Source organism: Antechinus flavipes, chromosome 4 (assembly GCF_016432865.1).
Source record: "Antechinus flavipes isolate AdamAnt ecotype Samford, QLD, Australia chromosome 4, AdamAnt_v2, whole genome shotgun sequence".
Classification (NCBI taxonomy): Eukaryota; Metazoa; Chordata; class Mammalia; order Dasyuromorphia; family Dasyuridae; genus Antechinus; species Antechinus flavipes.
Genome location: NC_067401.1, coordinates 195,760,923 through 195,784,620, shown reverse-complemented (window position 1 = coordinate 195,784,620; position 23,698 = coordinate 195,760,923). Strand labels below are relative to the sequence as shown.

The window sequence follows — 23,698 nt, the reverse complement described above, 5'->3', positions numbered from 1 at the left end:
GTTCATGATAGTGCTGCATTTCCCCATTTCCAATCCCCTTCCCCAACCTAATAGATTAGCATTTAATCAGTAAGATTTCCTTACTTAATAGAATGTATGGAAGAGAATTACATGTGGTCCTAGTAGGGAAATGAAATCATTTGTTATTTAACCCATAGGAAAGAGAAGAAACCATCCTTACTTTCAGTCCCTGAAGGCCATATGGAAGGCCATAGTTTGGTGGAGGGGAGAAGGAAGGGGGAGAGAAGATATTGCAGGTAGGCAGCATAGCATTTGGAATAGCCCGGAGTGGTGAGACTCATTCACAAGACATGTTAAATAGTCTTCTTGGCAGGAATAAAGAACATGAACTAGGGTATAATCAATGATAAAAATCATTAAATAAGTTGGATTAGGGGATAAGGGTGGTCTATTCTTATTTGAAATCTTTAAAACCCAAATTAGATTTTAGTCAGGCAGATTTATGAAAAGTGATTGAAATTCATGTTATTTGCCAGTATTCCTATGTGTTAGTTTTTGTATCTGATAAATGGATTTTTTGTCAAGTAGGCAATACTGGAGAGGAAAAAATTTAAACAAATCAAGATCTTTATCATAATTATAGTTTGGTACCAATAATAATAATAATAGTTATGTCCATTAAAACTGGATAAAACACAATGCTATGCCAGTTCTGGGAAAGGTTATTACTGGCTAGGCTTAGGGAGAAAAGAGAGAAGGGAATATTTCAAGGAGTGTAGCATTTTTGTTGAACTTTTAGTGATTGGGCAGAATTTTAAGTAAATATAGCATTTCTTCTCTGAAGATGTAAGACAAATATTTTCTCTTTAAATATTAAAATTACTTCTTAAGATATTTTTAAAAATTGACTGTGGTTTGTTGTGCTTTTTTATTTCCTTTACAATTCTTTAGGTGAGGCTTGTTCAGAAGAAAGATACAGGCCATGTGTATGCAATGAAAATACTTCGCAAAGCGGATATGCTTGAAAAAGAACAGGTAAGAAGAAACTGCAGCTATTACTCTTTGGGTTATGTGAGTATCTGTTAGAAGCTTCTCAACTTGATTGTAAATTCAAATGAATTTTTTCTCTGATGTTTGTATTACAGCGTGTACAATTTTAAATGAACAAACATTTCTATATGCAGATTTTTAAAGGAAATAGTTCCTATTGTGTCAGTATGTTAAAAGGTAAAGGTGTAAATAACTGTAGCTTGTTAATTAATCATAACACATCAATACTTGTCATTGGAACTAAAAATTAAGTGTTGAGACCTAATTTGGGAGAGAGCTAGTAGCAAGCAGCTACTGAATGTTTGAACTTCTTTTTTTGTAGTTTTTGTAATTGAGAGCAAGGAGTTAGGAATTGGGATTTTGAGTCTTTCTATCCCATTTTATTTTCTTGAGTACATACAAATTAAGGTTTGGACTTAAGTTTGTCAATGGAGTTGAGAAGTATAATGAATTTGAACACATGCTGGAGTAACCATGTTAATCTTTCTTTGATGATTGAATTCTTTATATCCAAAATCAAACTCCATCTTGAAAACTGATCAGTAAAAGTACAAGTATTGTAACTTATGAGAACAAACTATTAGAATTTGAAATGAAATTTGAAGTTTTTTTGAAAAGACAAATTTGAATGAGAACTTATTTTAATTAACTCACACTTCTAGGTTTTTTGGCTAAGTATGTCATAGGAAGAAGTTGGTCATCTGAGGTTAGACTTTGGTAGTCCATGGTGTACACCTGCATGCTGGAAGTCCATATGGCAAAGTTGGAGCAAAGAATTTGCTGAAGATCATAGCTTCATGGAAGGGCTCTTGGGGAAGGGACAAGGACTCTTCCTCACTCGCTCCTGTATGGTTCTGGAGAAGATGTGTGTAAGGAGGATGAAGAATTCAGTCTGACTTACACTTAAAATTTTGTTAAACTCTAGGTTATTGAAGATTTTCTAGAAATGGAGTTTTCCATTCTCAGTGCCATATGCTATCAACTCCTAAAATGTCTTTTGAGATTCAGCAGTAATTTTCAAGTTCTGCCAAAAATGAACTTGACATAAAACTCATCTCTATGAAGTATGTTTAAACTGGTCTATGATTTGCTACTTGTGTAGTGTTGAGTATCCAATAGCTGCTAGAGATATGTAAAATAGAAGAAAACACAATGCAGTAAAGACCAGATAATTACTAGAATGATAAAATTTTCACAATGCTCATGGATGCAATTAATTTGTGTTAGGGGATTTATGTAATGATTTCTTATTGTACATAATTTTAAAAAATCCTACCAAATTAAAATGAGAGTTTTTGCATTGATTTTTAAATGAAAGTATGTTTGTATTTCACAAGTATGTATTTGTTTCCCATTCATATTTCCTATCAGGTACATAGTTTCATGTAGTAACAACTTTTTCCAAATAAAAAGACCCCAGTTCAAAAAATAACTTTAAAATAAATATGTAAAAAAAAACACAACCTCAGCTCATTCATTTCTTTATTCATGTTGTAAGTCATTATATAGTTAACATAGCTAAATATGCCTTTACCCAAATGTTTGTCTTCTTTGGGCATAGTAATTCAGTTTGGTACAATGAGTATATCTGCTAAGTATGAAGACTGAAATATATAATGGAGAATAATGTATTAACAACCCTTTAGTAGGTTCATTACAGTCCTAATATTTCACATTTATAGAGCAATTTTCTGTTTCCCAAATGCTCCCCTCATAACAGTCCCATTAGATAGACAAAGCAAGAAATTTTAGTCCCATTTTACAAATAAGGAAGCCAGGAGAGGTCAGGGCCTTACTTATGGCTCTAGCTCTAATGAGTAACAAGTCTGGTATTTGAAGGCAGGTATTATATTTGCAGTTACAATGTTTTCTTTCTATTGTATTGCATTGGCCGGTTTTCCTATTGATGATGTTGTGCTGGTTAATAGAAATACTGATTAAAATTAGAATTCCATAAAGTGTATTTGTGTCTTTTTAGCTGAGTTGTTAGAATGCTGTACTGATGAGGCCTTGTTAGAATTTTTTTAGAGCTAGAAGGGATATCTAGTTCCTTAATTTCTGACTAAGCTATCATGTAATTAGTAGAAATTAGTAGAAAGTCATTACTTCTGTCAGAAAAAACAGTTGGCATAGGACAGTAGGTCAGTAGAACCATCTCTGCATATAGCATTTAAATATAAATAGCATTTAAAATTTATCTGCAACATAACTATAAAGAAAACCGAACATTTTATTTAATGCTTCTCTATTTACAATAATGGTTTTGATGTGTAGAGACTGGTTTGTTAGAGGTATGGGTAGTGTTTTTTGCAAGGGAAAAAGGAGTCCAGTTTTTGGCCAACTGATATCAACACTAGATGTGTACTCTGTGGTTTAGAGTTCTGTCATGTTGCTAATCAGAAAGCAAACTAGGTAAAGTGTTAACACAATTTCTTTGTATTTTTCTTTCTACTTTAAGAGAAAGAGCTATATGTAGTAAAACACCAGTATATTGCAGGTAAAGGAACATAAAAACACTATAACTACCTGATTTTTATGTTGTTTTAGAAGACTGACCATTAGTTCTTCATTTTTTCTTCATATCCTGCCTTTACCTCTTGAGAGCTTGACTGCTGCTTTAGCCACAGAGTAGGACAAGAAGATAGTAGTAATGACTTGCCTGCCCTTCCTTAACTTAACAGGATTTCTGTGGCTGTATGTAGAAATGGCTAGGAATTATAGTATTTCCCAAGAGGCATACAGGGCACTAAGGAGAGGGAACAAAAGCCTTCACCTCTCTTTCGATTCTGATTCACAGAATAAGTAGGAACCCAAAGATATAAAAGAAAGTATCCAATACCTGTGGAGAAAGAGTGACTTTGTATCATGAAAAGATATGATTCTTTTCATGTCATATTCTAAAAAATGATACTGTAATGGGATTCTCTGAGGTCTATGTAGGATCACACAAACCTTAAGATAATACTGAAGATAAATATACATGGGATAGAAATTAGGAAGGAAAGAAATTCAGTCTTTAGTGGTGATGCCCTTTCCTTTTTCATTCTCCATCTCTCTATCTTTCCTAGTTAAGGAGTAGGTATTTCACATTTTTGAAACTTGAGAAAAGGGGGAAGAAAAGCTAAAAATGAAAGTATATGTACTTGACATGTTTTTAAGATAACTTTGTTAGTTTGGGAATACAGAAATACATGTCCATTTTGCTCATAAATTAACAAATTTGACATATTTAAAAGTGTAAAAGACAAGAAAAAGGAAAATTAAGAAAATAAAGTTTTTCCTTGTCCAAGCTTTCCTTTATCTGTTTTGAATTTTTCCATGTTTTTTACTGTGGTCCTCTAAGGTACTCTGTCCCAAATATCACATTTCTATCAAGGAACACATTTTGAAACTTAAGCTTTCAAAGATAGTATGTTGAGATTAAAAGACAAATGTTCTAAGCTGGAATGTAGACATTGGCTCTGGGCCTAACTCAGATCTTTCACTTGAGTTCAGTCATCATTTGTTGAGTCCCTTCTGTAAATGTAGACTCAAACTAGTCAAGCACTAATACTTGAAGACTCATAAAGTGCTGATTCACAGTCATATTTTTAAGGAGGAAGTTTCTCATTCCATTTCTTTACCCTGAATTGGAAGTTATCCAAAGAGCCCCAGTCTTATTCCCATTGCTAAGGATTGTTTTGGAAGAAGAGTCCCTGGGAAAAGTAATGGCAGTTATGGGCAATTCTAACTGAAAAGTTCTTATTAGAGCAATGGATTCTTTTGTGAATTGTGATTTGCTTAAAAACTACCTGTATGGCTATTGTTTTTTTTCCCCTCCTTTTCATTCATCAAGCCGTCATCACTGAAGGACCTTCAAGTCGGTGTCTTAATGTTTCCAACTGGGGGTTGGGAGGTTTGACTGCTTTCAGCAGAAGTCCATTCCCTCTTGCATCATTTCACAACTGAATCTTCAGGTGCTTGAATTGTTTGAACAAAAATGCATCTAATAAAGCAGAGCAAGGCTTGTCATTAATCAAATGCATATACCTCCAGGTTGGCCACATTCGTGCGGAGCGTGACATTCTAGTGGAGGCAGACAGTTTGTGGGTTGTGAAAATGTTCTATAGTTTTCAGGATAAGCTAAACCTCTACCTAATCATGGAGTTCCTGCCTGGAGGTAATTACTTGATGATGAAAAGGTCATTTTTCCTTTTTGTTCTGTGGCTGTTTTCTCTCTCACCAATTAACCCTCCTTCCTACTTCTCATTGTGCTCACTAAAGGTACTCTCTGTATCTTTTCTTTTTTTTTTTTTTTTTTTTTTTTTTAGGTTTATAAAGGAGGACACTAACCTGTCCAGTTGGGTTGAGTTGCTATCTATAATCTTAGTGTCACAAAAGTCTCTTTCTCATCCATTCTGATGATTTCAGATGGATATTCCATTTTTTTTAAATAGGTGTTTACTGGGGACCCCTTTCTATATGATTTCCTGCCAGTGAGAATCATTTTATAAGTCCCCAAGTAACAGTGCCAATGCTACACAATTATTTGAATTAACACTTTTTAAAAACCTAATTAATGACTATCCAGACTGATAGCTAGAAGTTTACATATTCATTAGCACCAAACTTTATTTTAGCCAGCATGTGCATCTTCCAGACAAATCAGAAGTAAACCTCAGTGATTGTAGACTGATACCATCTGTTTTCATGAACATGAGTTACTCCCCAGTGGGCAGATGAGCTTTCAGCAGGTTTTCTTGGGGAAAAGAAAATAGCATTTTTGTTTCCTAGAGCAAAATAAAAGCAATATTTGCTAACAATACTTTTTATTGTTATAATTTCCATTATATGCGATTTCCGTCTTGTTATTGTTTGTATTTTAGTAACTGTCTATGAAAATTAAGAAAGTAGATTGGCACATAGTAAGATAGAGACATTTTACAAATCTAGTGTGAGTGGATCAGATGGTACAGTGGATAAAGCCTCAGCCCTGGAGTCAGGGGCACTTGAGTTCAACTTCGACCTCAGGCACTTGATATTTATTAGTCATGTGACATGACACTGGACTGGTCACTCAACCCCAAGTGCCTTGCCAAAAAAATTTTTTTTTGATATGATGCTTAGGAATTTAAAGAGGTCCAGCAATCATTGGCACTCGATCTTGGTTTTAACTCTTCTTCACCTGCCCACAGTTCTGCTCTTTCTACTCTCTTCAGTCTCATGTCCTCAGTTCCCTTGTGTTCTTCCTTCTCCCCTCCCCATAGCTTTCTTCACATTCTTTGGACTCTGCATCTGGCATTGTCTAAGTGGATTTGGGCTGTATGTGCCGAGTCCTCTGCTTGAGTCCCCTGATCACCTGAATGTGTTTGAGTGTGGTTAGCTTCACTCCTCAGTGATGCCAAGGCCATGTTGCTGAAGTATGCCTAAATGTGTTTGAGGGAATGTCACTTGCCATATGGGCAGCTCACAGCATTGATTGGGGAGATCAGATTTTTCAAGATCTGATCAAAAAAAAAAGTAAGGACTTGGATCATTTAATAATCGTTTTTAATCTTTTTTGCTCCACAAGTAATTTTCCTCTCCTTCTAAATTGTGGGTGAGATAAAATATAGAAAATAGCATGGTACTGAATTCAAATCCAAGGTTTTTTTCCTCTTGATTATTGCCTCTTTTGCTATAATCACATATAAATTCTGTATGTGTATTTCATCTCTTACTCTTAGCTTTAAATGTACTTTCTGTGCATATTTTCCTAATTTTTGCTCTGTTTTTACTCCTGATTTGGGGTTGGAATTTCCTATTTGCCCTTTTGCTAGTAAAAAAAAAAAGAAATAACAAAACTTTGACTTCACAGAAACTTAAAGGAAATTAACTTTTGACTGGTAAAATTTTTTATATTGTTTTCATAATATTGTAGACAGTGTAACTTTATTCACCTTTAATATGGCTTTTTATGAAACTGAAAATTAGTAAATCTGACAATTAAATATGTGTCTATGGAACCAAATTTTTTTTAAGATCCCAGTATGTAGTTTACTATTATTATCATTCATTTTTAATTTTGTCAACTAACATTTATGTGAGTGCCAACTTTGTGTTTTTTGTTTGGTGTCCCAATTCAGAGTTGTGAACAAAAATTCAGGGAACATCCTTAAAAATGAAGACTATTCACATATTTGCCTAATAGCACACATGTTTATAACCTTTGTGAAAGTACTGTTTAATGTTATATATATGTATGTGTGTTTAAAAAGAGAGGAATAGAATTGTGACCATTAGAACAGACAAATTAAAACAGAGTAGATAATTCTGCTCTGGACCCTTATACAGAAAACTACACACAAGACCCCTTACAATAAACATGACACACATTTAACAACTCTTAACATCTCATTAAAGTCATAAGAAATTCCTTTGGTATTCTAAATCAGAATCCCAGCTCTATAAACAAATTTAGTTAATTTAATGGCAAAAGCCATTTTGCATTTTGGAGTGGTATCTTTTTTTCTTTAAATCTTTTAAGCAATACTTACATTTCCATCCTAAGCTTGGAGTGCAAATGAATTTCAGAACACAGAAAAGTACTTGTTATTTCAACTGTGTGACCATAGAACAGAATGGCCAGCTGTTCAAATTTATGTAACATTTTCTGGTTAACTCAGCATGTTGCCTATCTTCTGCAATTTGAGCCCCACAATAACTCTGAGGTGGGGAGGTTTTATCGCTCCCATTTTGCAGATGAGGAAACTGATGTTCAAAGAGATGAGTGCTTTGCTCAAACTCATAGAGCTTAGTATGAAGCTAAACCAAGATTTGACCCCTGATTTCCTAGCTCCACGTCTGGGGCTCCTTTCATTAGAAGTAGCAGGAGCAAAAGTCAGATAACCAGGTCTTATTCATTTTTTGTTGTTTTTGTGTGTGGTTTGTCTTTTTCTAGGTGACATGATGACCTTATTGATGAAAAAAGATACTCTGACTGAAGAGGAGACTCAGTTCTACATAGCAGAAACAGTGTTGGCAATAGACTCAATTCATCAACTTGGATTTATTCATAGAGACATCAAACCAGATAACCTCCTTTTGGATAGCAAGGTATGGAAGAATAATATAAATGATCTGTGTTTTAACACCAATCCTACTTGTAGTAAATAGGATAAAGCAACCGGTTGAAGGACCTAGTTTGAATATAGTTTTGAAGGATAAAAGGCCATTTCTGATTTTGGCAAATTATGAAAGGTCCAAAAGATGATATTATTATGCTGATTAGGTATTATTATTAACTGTTTAATAACATTTCACTTATTCAGAGCCACAGTCAAGACAGGAAATAAATCTTAAAAGCAGATGTTACAAAGCCTGTGCCTGAAAATCCATGTACATCTTTAATTCATAGCAAAAGCTTCAGACACTCACAAATACCTTGTTTAGTCTTAAGCCATGTCCGGCTCTAATAAACTTAGTTTTATGATCTTCAGAATGCATAGCATTTGTGAAGAAACAAATATAAAAGGAGGACTGACACAAAAACATACAGATAACAATGAAAAGTGGCAACTAGAAGCTTGCCAGCAATAGAGAAAGAAACCATAAAAAGTCTATCCAAGAACTCACAGAACGGTCTGAAACTATCTTGTGTAGAGACAAATGTCAGCAGCTTCTGGAGGTATGACTGAATTACAATTTGTTAAAATGAATTTAATATTTCTAATGATGACCAAGAGTCATCAAGATATTATTAAATTATATTAATATGCAGTTTTAGATGCAGAAGTGAGGTTCATGATAAAAAGTTTTGGTTACATAACACTTTAATTCTTATTAGGCTAAAAAAAGCTAATGTTTTCCAGCTTCTTGGAAAATTTGGCTATCAAAAATAATTCATTTTCTAAAGATTCCAGAGATCTTAAGATTTTACTGTTATAGTGTTTGGCATGTCCTGACACATTGAAAACACTGCTGAATGATAGAATATCAATTTGCTTGACATAAGCTCGTTGTCTAGGTCGTTTATCTGAATGCTTAATTTTATTATGTGGGAACGTGTATGTGTGTTTTATAGATCTTAGGCTTCTGAAATAAACAAAACTTATACTTAATTATTTGAAAGCAATATTCTGAGGAAAAATAGTGGGTTTTGTTTGTTTGTTTTTTGGACACTGTGGAAACATTGCCTGTGGTATTCTATTTCCAATTCTGCCTTTAATTGCATGGATGCTTTTCTGGGCCTCAGTTTCTTGAGTTTCCTTCATCTTTTAAATAATTTCTAAAATCCATTTCAGCTCTGACATTCTTTGATTCTGTGAAATCCATATTTAACTGAATGAATTTTTATGAGTTTTTTATCTGACAGTGCTTTCTCTTAGTCCATTTCAAACCAGGCTGCTATGCTTTGGGGCTCAAAGATTCTCTAGAGCTAGGCTCTGTTTTCTAGAAAAGATTTTCTGGAAGCAAGATAATTGAAGCCAAAATAATGAAGAGGTTAAATGGGAGAAAGAAAGTTTATAAGATGCAAATCTTGCCTTTATCTTGTATACCAGTGGCTTGGATATCAACAAAAAGTCTAGGTTTTTAATGTTTACCTCAGAAATCAAGTTGTAGGATCAAATAATGTAATAAAGCTGTAATGTGGTAAAGTTCTGCATTTTAACATTTAATTTATATATTTAACTTGCTGTGGAAATGTATTCTTTCATGCTGAATTTTACATTTACTCACAACTATAGACTTTCCTGCAATTTAAGGTTGGAAAGTATGTTCTGGGGGGACTAATTTAAAGGACTTCTCTGTTGTGGATGACCTTTAAAGGATCCACTCTGCTGCTTTTGGAAACTCATTTTCATCCCAGAGAGCTGCAGTTCCTACTACTTTGACACTTTTAAATTGGATTCTTTTCCTTCACCTATAGAACAAGATAATTTACCATTCTTAAGAAGAAAGAAAAAGGGAAACAAAGATGTTAGATCAAAAACTTGCCCCAGAAATGATCTATTTTATCTGTTATTACCTCATCACATTCAGACATGCCAAGCTATTTTTTGTGAAAGTGTAGACCCAATTCCATAGCTTTGATAGCTTGCCCCAGATGATCATGGCTCCTCAATTAACCAGACAAGCTTTTCTGGCTTTGTGCCCTGGGAAGTTAGTTCCATTTGAGTATAAAGCTACCTTGAAAGAGATGCAGAATTCTTCAGAAAGTAGATTCATTTTTTAAAAATCATTACCCATTCACTTCAATGTAACGGGCACTACAGGTACAGGTCATTTTCTGTTGTTTTCTCTATTATTTCTGGTCTTTATTTGCCTTGTTGTTTTCTCCCTAGGGTCATGTGAAGCTTTCTGACTTTGGCCTCTGCACAGGACTAAAGAAAGCTCATAGGACAGAATTTTATAGGAATTTGAATCACAGTCTTCCCAGTGACTTCAGTAAGTTTCTAAAACCTCAAAAGAATTGCTCACAAGTAGTAACATAAAGTGGTTAAGTTGAGAAAGTCAGATTCATTGTCTTATCTTGGTGTAGGTGTACTCATGAAAGAGAAGCATTTTTTTCCCTCAGGTTCAAATTATGCTGTTTTTAGATTCTGGAAAGCAATTTGACATAGATGACCTGTTGTGTGAATGTGGGGTTATAAACTCTTGTCTCTGATACTCCCAATATCAGAGTAATTCAGTGTTACTGCAAAGTGAGAAGGTAAGGTGACCTTTGGGCCATTCCAGCCTTAGTTCCCTAACCTATGAATGTACAAGACAAGTGGATCCATAAGAAGTGCCTTTGCCTATACATTTTTCAGAAGACTGGGGATGATCATGGGCAAAAAGCAAGAGGGGAAAAATCAGGTCATTGGCTCCTAGCATTACCAAGCATTGTTCAGTTCAAGCTGTAAGCATTTTATCTTGATCAAGTCAAATCAATAAGCAATATTATAAAGGAAGGCAAAAAGTTCTTTCTTTCAAGGAGCTCAGAAGGTAATGAGGGAGATAGCATGCGATTAGCTATTATCAAAATACTTTTCCTCAGGTATCAAATAAATACTTAAAATAAAGACTTCTCAAGTGAGTGTATATGTTCCCTTCATACTTTTTAATAAAACCTCACTAATTTAGTAAAGGAGGGCTGGTATAGAGGTTCTGAGTTGTTATTATTTTTTTAAATGTGATTGTGTTTGAGATAAAATAACAATAATGAGTTATAAATCAGTACTAGTAAGTAAAAGGCAGGCTACTTTTTTAAAATTTGTTTTTGCCACTAAATTGTTTTTTGCATGACAAAATAAAATTTGTTTATTCCCATACTTCATCATGATGTGGGCATGACCTTGGGGTTCTTTCGGTCCCTGACAGTAAAGTACAGAAAACAGTAGAACTGAGCTAGTTCCCAGTATACATTTAGTGGTGAGCCAAGCACTGTGCTAAAGTAAGCACTTTCGCATTATCATCTCATTTGATCCTCAAAACAGCAACAAAAATAGTTAATATTTATATAGAGCTTATTATGTTCCAGGCACTGTGCTAAGTAGTCTATAATTAATATCTCATTTAATCCTCACAACAACCCTTGGAAGTAAGTATTGTGATAATTCCTATTTTACACATGCGGAAATTGAGACAGACATAGTTAAATGAGTTTCGCAGGTTAAATGGATGACAAATTAAAATTCCTGTATGAATCTTAAGTGGAAAAAAGTTTTAAGTAAACTTTACCCAGAAGTTTTATTTCTTTTTCTTAATCTTACTTTCTCTTCCCTAATTTCTTACTTGCTTTTCTCTTTGATCTTTCTCTTTTATTCATTAAATATTTATTAAATGCATACTATGTGCGGAGCACTGGCTGAGGGGATCAAAATTTAGGTGACTCAGTCCCTGCCCTTTTGAAGCTTTATAGCCTAAATTCCTGAAGATAGATTTTAATATATCTTTAATTTCATAATCCTTAGTTTAGGTTTGTTTGTTTTTAAAAATAATTTAAATTAGGTCTTCCTTTCCTGTAAATGAAACTTTGAAAATTTTCAAAAGGGAAAAATTATTTAATTTTTTTTTCATTTTCATTTAGTGACTCTATATGCAGCTTAGCTGTGTAAATCACATGGCAGGGTTATTTAGTCCATATGAACTATAGTACAGTAATGAATGCTCATGAAATCTCCTATGTTCAGAAACTTTGATGGTATTAATGTTAGATTATCTGTAGACCTGTTACCTGTTTCCCCCCCTCCCCACTAATTTACCAATTTATTTATATTCTTGTTCTCTACTTTTGCATGGGTCATAGAAGGCAAATTCAGGAAGAGGTTAGAAGACTTCTTGTCCAGAATATTATAAAAGGGATTTTTGCTTCTAGGAGAGGCTTGGACTAGGTGATCTCTAAGAAATAAAGACTTGGAATAGAGTTTATTTCTTTTCATAATCTGTCATTCTATGTATCTGAATTATTGAAAATTCTGAATATAGAAAATTTGATTTTCAGAGTACCCTGATTTTATAGTCTGCCACCAAAAAAAAAAAAGTAGGATTAGGGTTTAGTTACAGGTGAGTCAAATTAGCAGAACTTTAGAGTACCTCTTGAAGAATTTGAAAACTAAGGATGAGATAAAGCTTTCAAAATCTTGATTCATGCTAATTTTTTCCTATCTCTAGCTTTCCAGAACATGAATTCCAAAAGGAAAGCAGAAACTTGGAAAAGAAATAGACGTCAGCTAGTAAGTAATCTTTGGGAAATATTATTTGATGAATGCTGAACAAGCATTGGGAATTCCTTTACTTGAGCTGGTGTTCAAAATGAAAAATAAATTCAAGAAGGATTTTGATAAATAATTTATAGATGTTTGGAACTTTGATGTTTGTGATTGTCTCTTCTTTCCACAGCTCAGAATTAATTGAGAGCTAGAAATCGGTATGGGATGTTATTTACTTTTACACAGTTTCAGTTATCTCCAAAATAAAAATGTTAGCCTAGTGGCTTTTAAAGTTAAATCTGATCTTCAAAAGCAAAATTTTATAAAGGCCAACACTCACACTTTAAGAAATTCAGTAGTTGCTTTGAAAGGACTGAATTGAAACGCATTTCTAATAAATAAATAGCTAAACTTCCTGTCTAATTGTGATTCAGCTATGAGTTTAAAGAGAATAAATGTCAAAGGCAGAATGTACTAAAGAAGTTCTTTTTTTTATTACCATAAAGTCTGCTACACAGACAATACAGATTAACTGGAAGTTTATTTTACATCTAACAAGATGAGGAAGCCCCTCTTAAGATCTTTTCTTTAAAAAATAGTCTTTTGCTTTAATATCACCTTCATTTCCAAATATATGGACTTTCCAGTCTCTTGTAAAGGGAGAATAAGAGTGAGAGAGAAAAAGTAGTTGAACAAAATTAACCAGCACTTATCTTTAACATGACTATGTAAGTTATGGTCTGCATACAGTGGCTCCTCCCCACTGTCCATTCATTACCTTTGCTGAGGATATTTTCTCATCTCTTCCCTGAGGCCAAACTTGTTATAATTACACAGCCTTAAGTTTTTGTTTTGTTGTTTTATGTTGTTAGAATTGTTGCCCATGTTGTTTTTCCTGATTCTGCTTGCTTTACTTTGTATTGTTTCATATAAATCTTCTATGCTTATATTTTTCAGTCATAGTTTCTTACAGCATTGTAATTAAAGACCCCAAATTCAACTTTATTCCACTGTGTTAATTTTAAAAATGTGTTTAATCTAAGTTTCATGAAAGCAGGGACAATATATTGTTCAGTTTTTTATTTTCAGTCCCTTGCAGAGGCCTTTATATATAGTAAGCACTTGTTTAAGTGTTTGAGTCATTAAGTATAAATACTAAAATTAGCCTTTGAGATCCATGAAGTATAGCCTCGGAGCCACTTCTAGCTTGCCTAGAAAGATTTTGCAATTTCCTATTGCAGTATTAGACAACTCTTAGTACTTAAAAATCTTTTTTAACATGTAAACCAAATCCTTCATGCTGTTATTTAGGGCCATGGCATTTTTCTCAGTTGAAATAGAGAACAGATGGCTAAGATCCTCATAATATCCTGTTTTAGAGCTGAAGCCATGCCACCTGCTAGTCTTTTCAAATCAGGGCAAAGAACTTTATCTTTTGACCTTTCATAATAAATCCAGTTAGTCTACAAGCTAGGTATGAGCTTTAATGTATAACAAGAGACAGTCTAGTAGCAGCAGAATAACTTCCTTTACTCCACAATCATTTTCCCCAGTTGTCTCAAGCTGAGAAAGAGACAGACAGAGACAGAGAGGGTGGAAGGGAAGGAAGGGAGGAGAGTGTGTGTGTGTGTGTGTGTGTGTGTGTGCGCGCACATATATATGCATTCATGTGTGTGTGCTTGAAAATATGAGCATCCCAGGGTGTCTTTTCAACCACATGGAAGTAGGTGAATATCCTTGCTGATATATATATGTATGCATGTATGTATATATACACACATACATATAAAGTATATACTTAAGAGATGAATGAATAAGAATGAAAATGAAAGTTCCCAAAGTGACTCCAAAAGTCAAATACATATATGTCCATTGTTCTCAGTAAATTCATTTCTGTAAAATACGTCAAAGTGGTCAAGCAGAGAAACTCATTTGATTTATATAATCTGAAGCTTTGATATGAATTAACATACAGACTAGCATATAACATATGGTTTAGATAGCTATAATAAAGGGCAAACTAAAACTATTATGAGTAACAAGAGAAAAATAATAAAATTTTGGAAATTGTGAATGTCAAGATGAAGCAAATCTTTGCATGAGAAAAATTGCCAAGCATGTTCTGAGGAAGAAGGATTGATCAAATAATGGAGGGGGAAGATTTCAAAGTTAGAGACATAGCCTAAAGAAAAGTGAACTCTCAGGTGGTGAGTACATCTCCCAATATAGACCTGGTGTTAACCAGTTCTGTAATCCCACATTCTACAAGTCTAGTTACCATCTTTACCAAAAGTATTCAGTTGTCTAATAAAAAGGTTTTATTTTCTAGAGGAATACTTTAATTATATAACATAAGTCACTAGGGAAAATAGAATTTCATTTACTGTCAACTTTGTTGAAACATATCTATTCTTTAAAACAGAGGATACCTATTTTTAGTTTCTTTTATCTGCAGTTGGCATTGCAAATATCTACTTTCCTTACTTAATCTGTAAATATCAAGCCTAAACTTTATGATGAACTTTAAACAAAACAAAGCAACTTTTCCCTTAAATATGCAAATATACTTCTTACTAATACCTTGCTCTCTAGTGGCTTACTGGTACCTCCCAATTGGGATTTAGAAAACATGCCTTTCATATGGACAAAACATTTTAAATACAGCATTTAGGTTTTTTAAATAAGTACAGGAGGACCTCAGTCATATCTTAAAATGAAACTTTTAGACATAAATGTTACTACCCAAAGCTAAGTCTTTTGACTTTGTTAAATACAAGAAACTAATAATTTCATAAGCTCCAACAGAGAGTCATCTCTCTCCAAACCATCTCCTCCAACCATATTTAGAAATATGGGAGCTGAGATCCAGGGAAGTCAGGGAAGCTGCAAGCTCACACAAGTACCACTAAATGAGATTTGAATCCAGATACTCCAACTCCAGAGCCAGTAGTTAATCTTTGCATTCTCCTATATTCTCTCATCATCACCAAGATTCCTTAGGAGTCAGTAAATTACCAGTTTTTAGACTTATTTGGAAAAACTTCCCTCTCAGTAACAAACCTATGTCTATGAAGTTTAAAAAAATTCATTGGGCAAATCAAAAACTTGATATGAAGACACTTGAGGGCCTTTGTTTAGGTTAGGATGACAATGGATATGTTTACCCTCTGCATTTTCCTCTGACCTTTGGTAAATGTTTCAGGCCTTCTCCACAGTGGGTACTCCAGATTACATTGCTCCTGAGGTGTTTATGCAAACTGGATACAATAAGCTCTGTGATTGGTGGTCTCTTGGGGTTATCATGTATGAAATGCTCATTGGTAAGTTACATACTATCTGAGAAACTGATTCTGTCTGACTAAAGATTTCCCCCAGTGACCTTAGAATCAGTTGTCTCTTAGGAAAATCTTAGGGGTCCCTTTTGCATATATCCCTTTTGGTTCCAATGGTAAAAATTCCTCGTACTGATTTCTCAAATTGAGGCAAATCTGGAACTAGTCACTTGTTCATGTGATTATTCTTAGTGATTGCTTTTGGACTTCACATTATTTCTCAATCTCTTTTTTCATTCATTTTATTTCTCTATTCTTTTCATTCACTTAAATTTATAAAGCACTTGCTTTCTATGGAGGAATTTAGTGGATACAGTTCCACTTATCCTTTACTTTCATTCATCTTTATATTTATTCATCTCATTTTCATCTATGAAACTACTATATATATTTCCCACCAGTTTTAATTATGTCTTTAGGGTTATACATTTGTATACTTTTCTGGGCGTAGGTTGAATATATGTATATATGCACAAACATATACACCTGGATAAAGATGAACATTTCTAAGTGTGGGCTTTTGAATGATAGTGTCTTTCTTTGACTAGGTAGTTATCTGGGTGAGAATATATGTAGATGGAGTAAAAGTGAGAAGGAACAATAGGTAGTGGATAAGAACGTGCTGTGTATGCATCGTCAGGAGTCTTCAGACTGAGAAATGAAGGTCATCTTAAACCCTGGATTTCCTTCCCAGACCTACTTAAGTTCTGTGTTCTATTTCCATATAAGAATGACCCTCTTAGTATTGTTTCATTTCTGTCTCAGTAGTTTAAGCTTTTCTCTTCTGGGCTAATTGCTTCCTTCTGTCTTTTGTCACCCTAAGGTTTTGGGTTTTTTTTGTTTTTTAATAGTTTTTTTATATACAAAACATATGCATGGGTAATTTTTCAACACTGACCCTTGCAAAAACTTCTGTTTCAGCTTTTCCCCTCCTTCCCTCCACCCCCTCCCCTAGATGGCAGGTAGTCCCATACATGTTAAATATGTTAAAGTATATGTTAAATACAATATATGTATACATATTTGTACAGTTATCTTGTTGGACAAGAAAGATCGTCACCCTAAATTTTTGATTGGCTTTTCCCTAGCTGCATCAAGGAGGGCAACAACAGCTCTACTAGTTCAGGAATTCTGAGAAAATGTGATAGATCAGATTTTTTTAGCATCAGTGGGAATCTTCTATGCCATAGCAAAATACATTGTTAAGTTTAGTTAAAGTTTGTGATTATTAGCAGTTAAGGAAAATAATCATAATTAACCAGTTTGGAAATATCAAACTTTGGACAGACACCCTCATATTCTTTTTCTTATTCCAGGTTACCCTCCTTTTTGTTCTGAGACTCCTCAAGAAACTTATAAGAAGGTGATGAATTGGAAAGAAACGCTGACTTTTCCTCCAGAAGTTCCAATCTCTGAGAAAGCCAAGGATCTTATTTTAAGGTATTCATTAGAGAAAGTTCTTCAGAGTCTTTGGTGCTTAAGAATCAAATTGCAAATTTAACATTTGATTCTTTCTTTTAAAGAAGGAAATTTTAAAAATCATCTCTAATGATAAAGGCAAAAAAAAATTGATAAAGGTATCATGGCATAGTGGATAGAATATTACTTTCTAACTCGGGAAGATCTGGGTTCAAGTCTTGTCTCTTATATGTACTGGATGTGTAATCTTAGGCAATTCACCCTGCAACTCTTTTTATGACCAGAAGTTGCAGAGCAGATGCTGATCTGCTTTGGTAGGAGAGGGTTTTTTTTGTTTGTTTCTTTGTTTGTTTTTTGTTAAGAGAGTATTTAATAATTTATTAAATGGAGAGATATACTGGAATTAAATGGATCCATGATTTGGTTCTAGGGCTGAATGAGACTATGGTCGGTAGGAGAGTTTTTTCATTGGGAGTTCCTTCTACCAATTAAGTCTTAGATTTGATTCATCCTGGGTGTGTGTGTATGTGTGCGCGTGTCTGGGTGTATGCATGCATGGGTGCATCTGCATACACATACTCACTTGCACTAGCATGCATATACCCCTACATATATAAATATGTATATGTATGTATATCTAATATACACAAATATGTATGGAAGAGAAAGTTCATGCATATGAACTTTATTTTTTAGATTCTGTTGTGAATGGGAACATAGAATTGGAGCACCTGGAGTCGAAGAAATTAAGAGTAATCCCTTTTTTGAAGGAGTTGACTGGGAACATATCAGGTAATACAATTGAAAACTATGCAATGTGGCTTTTTAGAAAGTTTGTTCTCATTTGGAAATTTAACTCATACCATTGCCAAGATATGTACTTGGAGAGATTATCTGAAAAATTTTGGATTTACATTCCTACAAAAACTGGAAATCTGCCATTCTTGATATCTGTATCCTATATGATTATGTTTAAAGGCGTAACGATGGGTAGATTGTTGATTTCCTAGATTAAAGAATCAGACTCAGAAAATAATCTTTCTTACTTAGAGCTAAGTAATCTCTATATTACTCAGTACATAAAGCTCAATAAATGTTAAACTTATTCAGAAATTGAATTTAAAAATTGAGGTCTATGATTAGGGCCAAGTGATACAAATGAGGCATTTGTTGGGCCTGAGACATATTTGGGGAAAAGGGAAAAAAAAGGGAGTAGGAAAGAGAAAAGAAGGAATCAAGATATATATATATATGATTTGGGGCAAGGATAGAGTGCTGTTTACAGAAAAATGAGGTGCTCAAAAATAACGGTTTGGACACGTATACTTATTTTGTATTTAATTTATACTTTAATATATTTAACATGTATTGGTCATCCTGCCATCTAGGGGAGGGAGTGGGGGGAAGGAGGGAAAAATTGGAACAAAAGGTTGGCAATTGTCAATGCTGTAAAATTACCCATGCATATAACTTGTAAATAAAAAGTTATTTAAAAAAAAAAAATGAGGTGCTCAGGCCTTCAGTGGCTGTTCAGCATTGAACACTTGATATTGAATAAGACATTAAAAAATCAGGCTTTCTTCTACCCCGTGGCATTCAAGAATCAGTCCTCCAGGCATTTCTTTCTGTTGCAAACAGCTCTTGATTCAGAAGAAAATGAACCAGATCTATGGTTTTCCTTTTCCTTTCCATAGTTGTCTTTTTAGATTTCTCATACCTAAAAGATGGACAGGAGGGAGAAGCAAGGTTTAAATGCACATTTGCCCCTTTCATCTTTTTCTAGATGATAGTAAAAGAGACAGAAATTGAAATGTCTAGTGTGGTTTTGATTTTCATTTACTCTTTCTCTTCTTGCCCTGCCTAATAATCATGAAAGATTAGGAGTTATCCACGTGTTTGTTTTACTTAGGTGGAGCCCTTTCATTTCCCTTCCTTGATTAGCTTTCACAGATCTAGTAGAAGTGCGTGCCATCTATTAGGAGTTGCCTTTGTTGTGAACAGACTTTGGTTTCCTAGTCCAAATCCTGAGGTTGACAAGATAATTGTTCTTATTTAGACTTAAGCAACTCCTGGAGAACTTTTATCAAAGTAATGAAGCTTATTTTGATCAATATTGTTCCCTACAATTATAGATACTCTTTCCACATTGTGAGGGTTTGGAATACAGTATCAACCATGATCTGGAAAATCTACATAAACAATTTTGGCCCTTTCTTTGTACCAGAGGAAAAACTCTGAATTTTATTTTTTTCTTTTAGGGGGTGTTTCTAGTACCATATTGTAAAATTTAGAGTAAGGATTTGGTTGTAAGCTTTGTGTCATTTCTGGTCATCATGTATGTCATCTGTGGCTTCCATAAAAGTATCCCAAAATTCTCATTTAATTTCTAATTCTGACCTGTAATATATTGAAACCATGATGGAATAAATTGCAATGTAGAAGGAATAACTGTACTAATTTTATTATTCTTGATATATATTTTCTTGGTAGGGAGAGGCCTGCTGCAATATCAATTGAGATAAGGAGCATTGATGACACCTCAAACTTCGATGAATTTCCTGAATCTGATATTCTTAAGCCAACAGGTACCAACACTCTCTACTTTCCTTTTAGTTTATTTTTCTCAACAGTTGCCACAGTTTTCACCCAAATTTGGAATAATAATAACCAAACCATAAGGGTATAGAGCAAATACATAAGCTAAAGTTCTTTTAATCCTTCCTAAGTATTGTTTCCTTCAGCATCAAGCTACATTATCCCCTAGGTGCACTTATGCATTGAAGGATATGGAAGGATGAAGATGTGGGTTAGTTCAGAGATGTCAAGCACATGACTGAACCAAATCCCTGAGCAACTCAACCAGATTAAAGTCAACCAGACTAAAATTCCCAGATTTAGTTGGGAAATAGTTAACAAAATAAGTAAAAATACAACAGAACATAGATAATGTTAATATACAGGTTTCTAAGTTTTTGTGCACCTACAGGGATCCTTATATACTGTTTAGCAACCCTATTTTTATTTGCATTTGATAGCTACTGCTCTAGAAAAAGGAATACTGGACTGAAGGTAAAGCCTAGGATTTGAAGATTGATTGACTCTGCTATCTGCAGATTTTGGGGCCTCTTTTTCCTTATCTGTAAAATCAAGTGGTTAAAACAAATGATCTTCCAGCTTTAAAACCTGTTATTTTTGTGACAGGAAGTGAATAAAACTGTCATATTAATACAATTCAGTTAGCCCCTCTCTCAAGGCCTGCTTAGCTTTAAAACTTAATTGGAATGATAGAAAGTAAAAGCAAAACCTTCTGACTTTTATCTTTCATGGGACATTTTTAGGAGATGATTCTTAGGTATAAAAATTTAAATGAGAGCCAAATGTAGTGTCTTGCAGGGCCACAAAGTAAGGTTTCCTCTTTAGAAACTTTTAAGTTCTTGAGGATACAACATTGTTCAGAGTGGATAGAGCATCTAGGCAGCAGATGAGTCAACCCCAGTGTCTGTTTTGTTCCAGTGGCAACAAGTAACCATCCAGAGACGGACTACAAGAACAAAGATTGGGTCTTCATCAATTACACTTACAAACGTTTTGAGGGCCTGACAGCACGAGGAGCAATACCTTCCTATATGAAAGCAGGAAAATAGCCAGCAGTGAAATGGGACTATTTGGGGAACATGGTTCTGTGTACAGCCCTGGGGCCTTCTTCTCTCTCACTCATGTGTAAGGGCTGTGAGCTTCCAAGAGGTTTTACAGAACCTGCTCTATTCTGGTGAACAGTGAACCTTCTGAAATGTGATAGGTGGATTTTCTTCTTTTATGGTATCTGAAGACTCCAACCAAACATTTCTACTGTATCAGCTGTAGACAACTGTCTTGCTTCTTCAGAAGCAGGATGAGCCGGTTTCACACGTACTCTGAAGTTCTTTAGAGTGAAGAAAATTCTGTCATCCAACATGACTGAGCCTGTAGTTCATTCTTGTCCAGTCCCAACCAAATCCCATGTCTTTGTGATGTGTCTTTGCCAGGCCTCCTGGTTGTCCTCCCATCGTGGCTAAATAGCCCTGCAGTTCCCAGGAAATCAAGCAATAATGAAATGGAGGACACAGTCTGGCTTCTCTGTTGTGTGAAGTGATGGTAATATTTTCCCAGGCCTCATTAGATACCCCTCCCTAATTGCCATCTTTGATGGTATTCTCACTTTTCTTCGTGGCTTCCATTTGTGATGATGCACTTTACTTATGGTACTAGGAGAAAGATACATTTAGGCCTCGATTATTCACCTGGCCCCCCTGAACTAAAAGAGTCATACTCCATTTTTGAGTTGTTAATAGTGGCTCCCAGTTGGGTCCGCTAGCTAACCAGAAAAGCCATTATGCATTGCCAAGGAGTCCTGGATCATGTGGAAAAAAATAAGCCCCTACTTCCTCTTCACTGCTGTATGTGAAAACCCTCAGGCAGGCAGGCCAGCCGCTCACTGACTCATCTCGTCACGCTGCCAATAGGAACCCACTTTCCCTGAAAAAACCCAGCCCAGCTGGAAGACTTGCAGATTCACAAGGGCCACCCTGGGACTCAGCAAGGGAATGGTGCACTAGCCATTGCCATCTCTTGGCTGCTCTGCTTATGCTGACTCCTCCAACCCTTCTGGAAGGAAGTTAAGGAATCAGCTTATTGGAATGGTGCAGAGATACCTTTGTCCTTGTTTATTGCTGTTTCTCCTCACTTCCTCTGTGTTTCTCCTTTCCCAACTTTAGGTAGACTTTTCACTTTGGTACCATGATTGAAAATTGTTTTTCTTTTCAGATGCCTTTCTAAGAGTCCCTTCCTTCCTCAAAAAGGGTCTCATGGATTGGATGTAATGTGTCTAAAGGACACTGGGTAATGTCTATAAGCACATTCATCCATATCTGCTATAGGGTACTCTCCATGAGAGACCCTGAAATTAGCACAAAGTGCCTTCTCTTTTACAGCTGCCACCTCTAGAGGAATATTGCTTGATCAGAAAATTGTGGAGGCTTCATATTAATGCATTATTTTTTTTTAAACTTTTGATAATTCTTAAAGCATTATTTTGCACCTGTTTGGTAAATTTGCCTGTGCAAGAGGGTCATGGCTGATCTATAGTTGGGAGGCTCATTTCTGTCCATCTTAAAGCTATGTTTAGATCAGTTTTAAAAGGAAAGTGTGTCAATATAGCCATTCTCAAAAAGGAATGCCCCTGTTGTATTTGGGGAGCAAGATATAATAATGGTAGCAAATGAAACTGCTCCAGATTTAATGTTTGAAAGGAAAAAATTAAATTAGGAAAGTCTCAACTCCAGATGGAGAAAACATGTTTGGCACTAGGCTTCTTAGTTGCTCAGTAATAGCTTGTTTAGCAGAAAGGGATTCAAAGGGATTTTAACATGTACATTTGTAGTCCTTTGTATTATAAAGTAGTCACTGTAATGTCTTGGATCCACCTTGTTTAGCAGAGTGGTAAATGAAGAGAGAAATACAGGGTATGCATCCTGTGTGCTTGGACAGTAGGGGGTGGGAGGTTGTGATTTGTTTAGGGAGAAGACATCCACATTTTAACCATTAAAAACTTCTGAATAAATTGTGTGGTAATTGTAGTTTGAATTTGTCATGTGTATTTTTAAATAGATTTGACCTGCTAGTCAAGGAAGCTACGGGACATTGATACTTTCTTAAACTTCGTACATTCCCCTACACCATTATGATCTGTAAAGTGAGCTAGAGAGGGAAATAGCAAACCACTCCAGTATTTTTGTGTCTTGGCCAAGAAAACCTCAAATGAGGTCATGAAGAGTTGAACACACCTGTAAAAATTATCTAACAACAACAGCTCATACGCTTCCTTGTAAGTTATGGGCTTGTCCTCCTGAAGATTTGACATAGTTTCCTAATCTATTTTTTATGTCAGTGACCACATCAGGATCAGTGTGAGGAGTGCTGTTAGCCACTGGCCCCTCTCCCTTCTCTTCTTTAAATACAGACATATTTTGCTAGTCTTGAGATCTTGGCAGAAGTAGTTTATACAAGAGAGTTTTCTGGTCTATTAGAGCAGTGCTGGAGAAATCTATATGTCATTTGGCATACCTAATATCTGTGAGTCCCGATACTTGTCTTGCCCTGAGAGCTCTTCGTATGGAGAGCAGGAAAGTGTAAGAGGGTAAAGGAAGCAAAAAAGAGTTAGGAAGAAAATCATTCTTGCCTCTTGACCAGGGGTTCTGTCTGGTGAAGCCTATGGACCTCTTCCCAGAAGAATGTTTGATTACTTAA

The 23,698-nt window shown here is 35.0% G+C and overlaps 1 protein-coding gene across 2 annotated transcripts in view; it reads left to right on the top strand.

The window, feature by feature from the left end:
• STK38 (serine/threonine kinase 38) overlaps positions 1-23,028 on the top strand; it is a 37,515-nt gene extending 14,487 nt beyond the window's left edge. For both annotated transcript variants that reach the window (XM_051996655.1, XM_051996656.1), the window contains exons 5-14: positions 913-996; positions 5,047-5,170; positions 7,931-8,085; positions 10,314-10,416; positions 12,625-12,686; positions 15,865-15,982; positions 17,311-17,434; positions 18,110-18,205; positions 19,904-19,998; positions 20,927-23,028. In XM_051996655.1, the coding sequence (XP_051852615.1) occupies positions 913-996; positions 5,047-5,170; positions 7,931-8,085; positions 10,314-10,416; positions 12,625-12,686; positions 15,865-15,982; positions 17,311-17,434; positions 18,110-18,205; positions 19,904-19,998; positions 20,927-21,057 (1,092 nt within the window). In that variant the 3' untranslated portion in view covers positions 21,058-23,028. The remainder of the gene's footprint in view (positions 1-912; positions 997-5,046; positions 5,171-7,930; positions 8,086-10,313; positions 10,417-12,624; positions 12,687-15,864; positions 15,983-17,310; positions 17,435-18,109; positions 18,206-19,903; positions 19,999-20,926) is intronic.
• Positions 23,029-23,698: the final 670 nt, after the last annotated feature.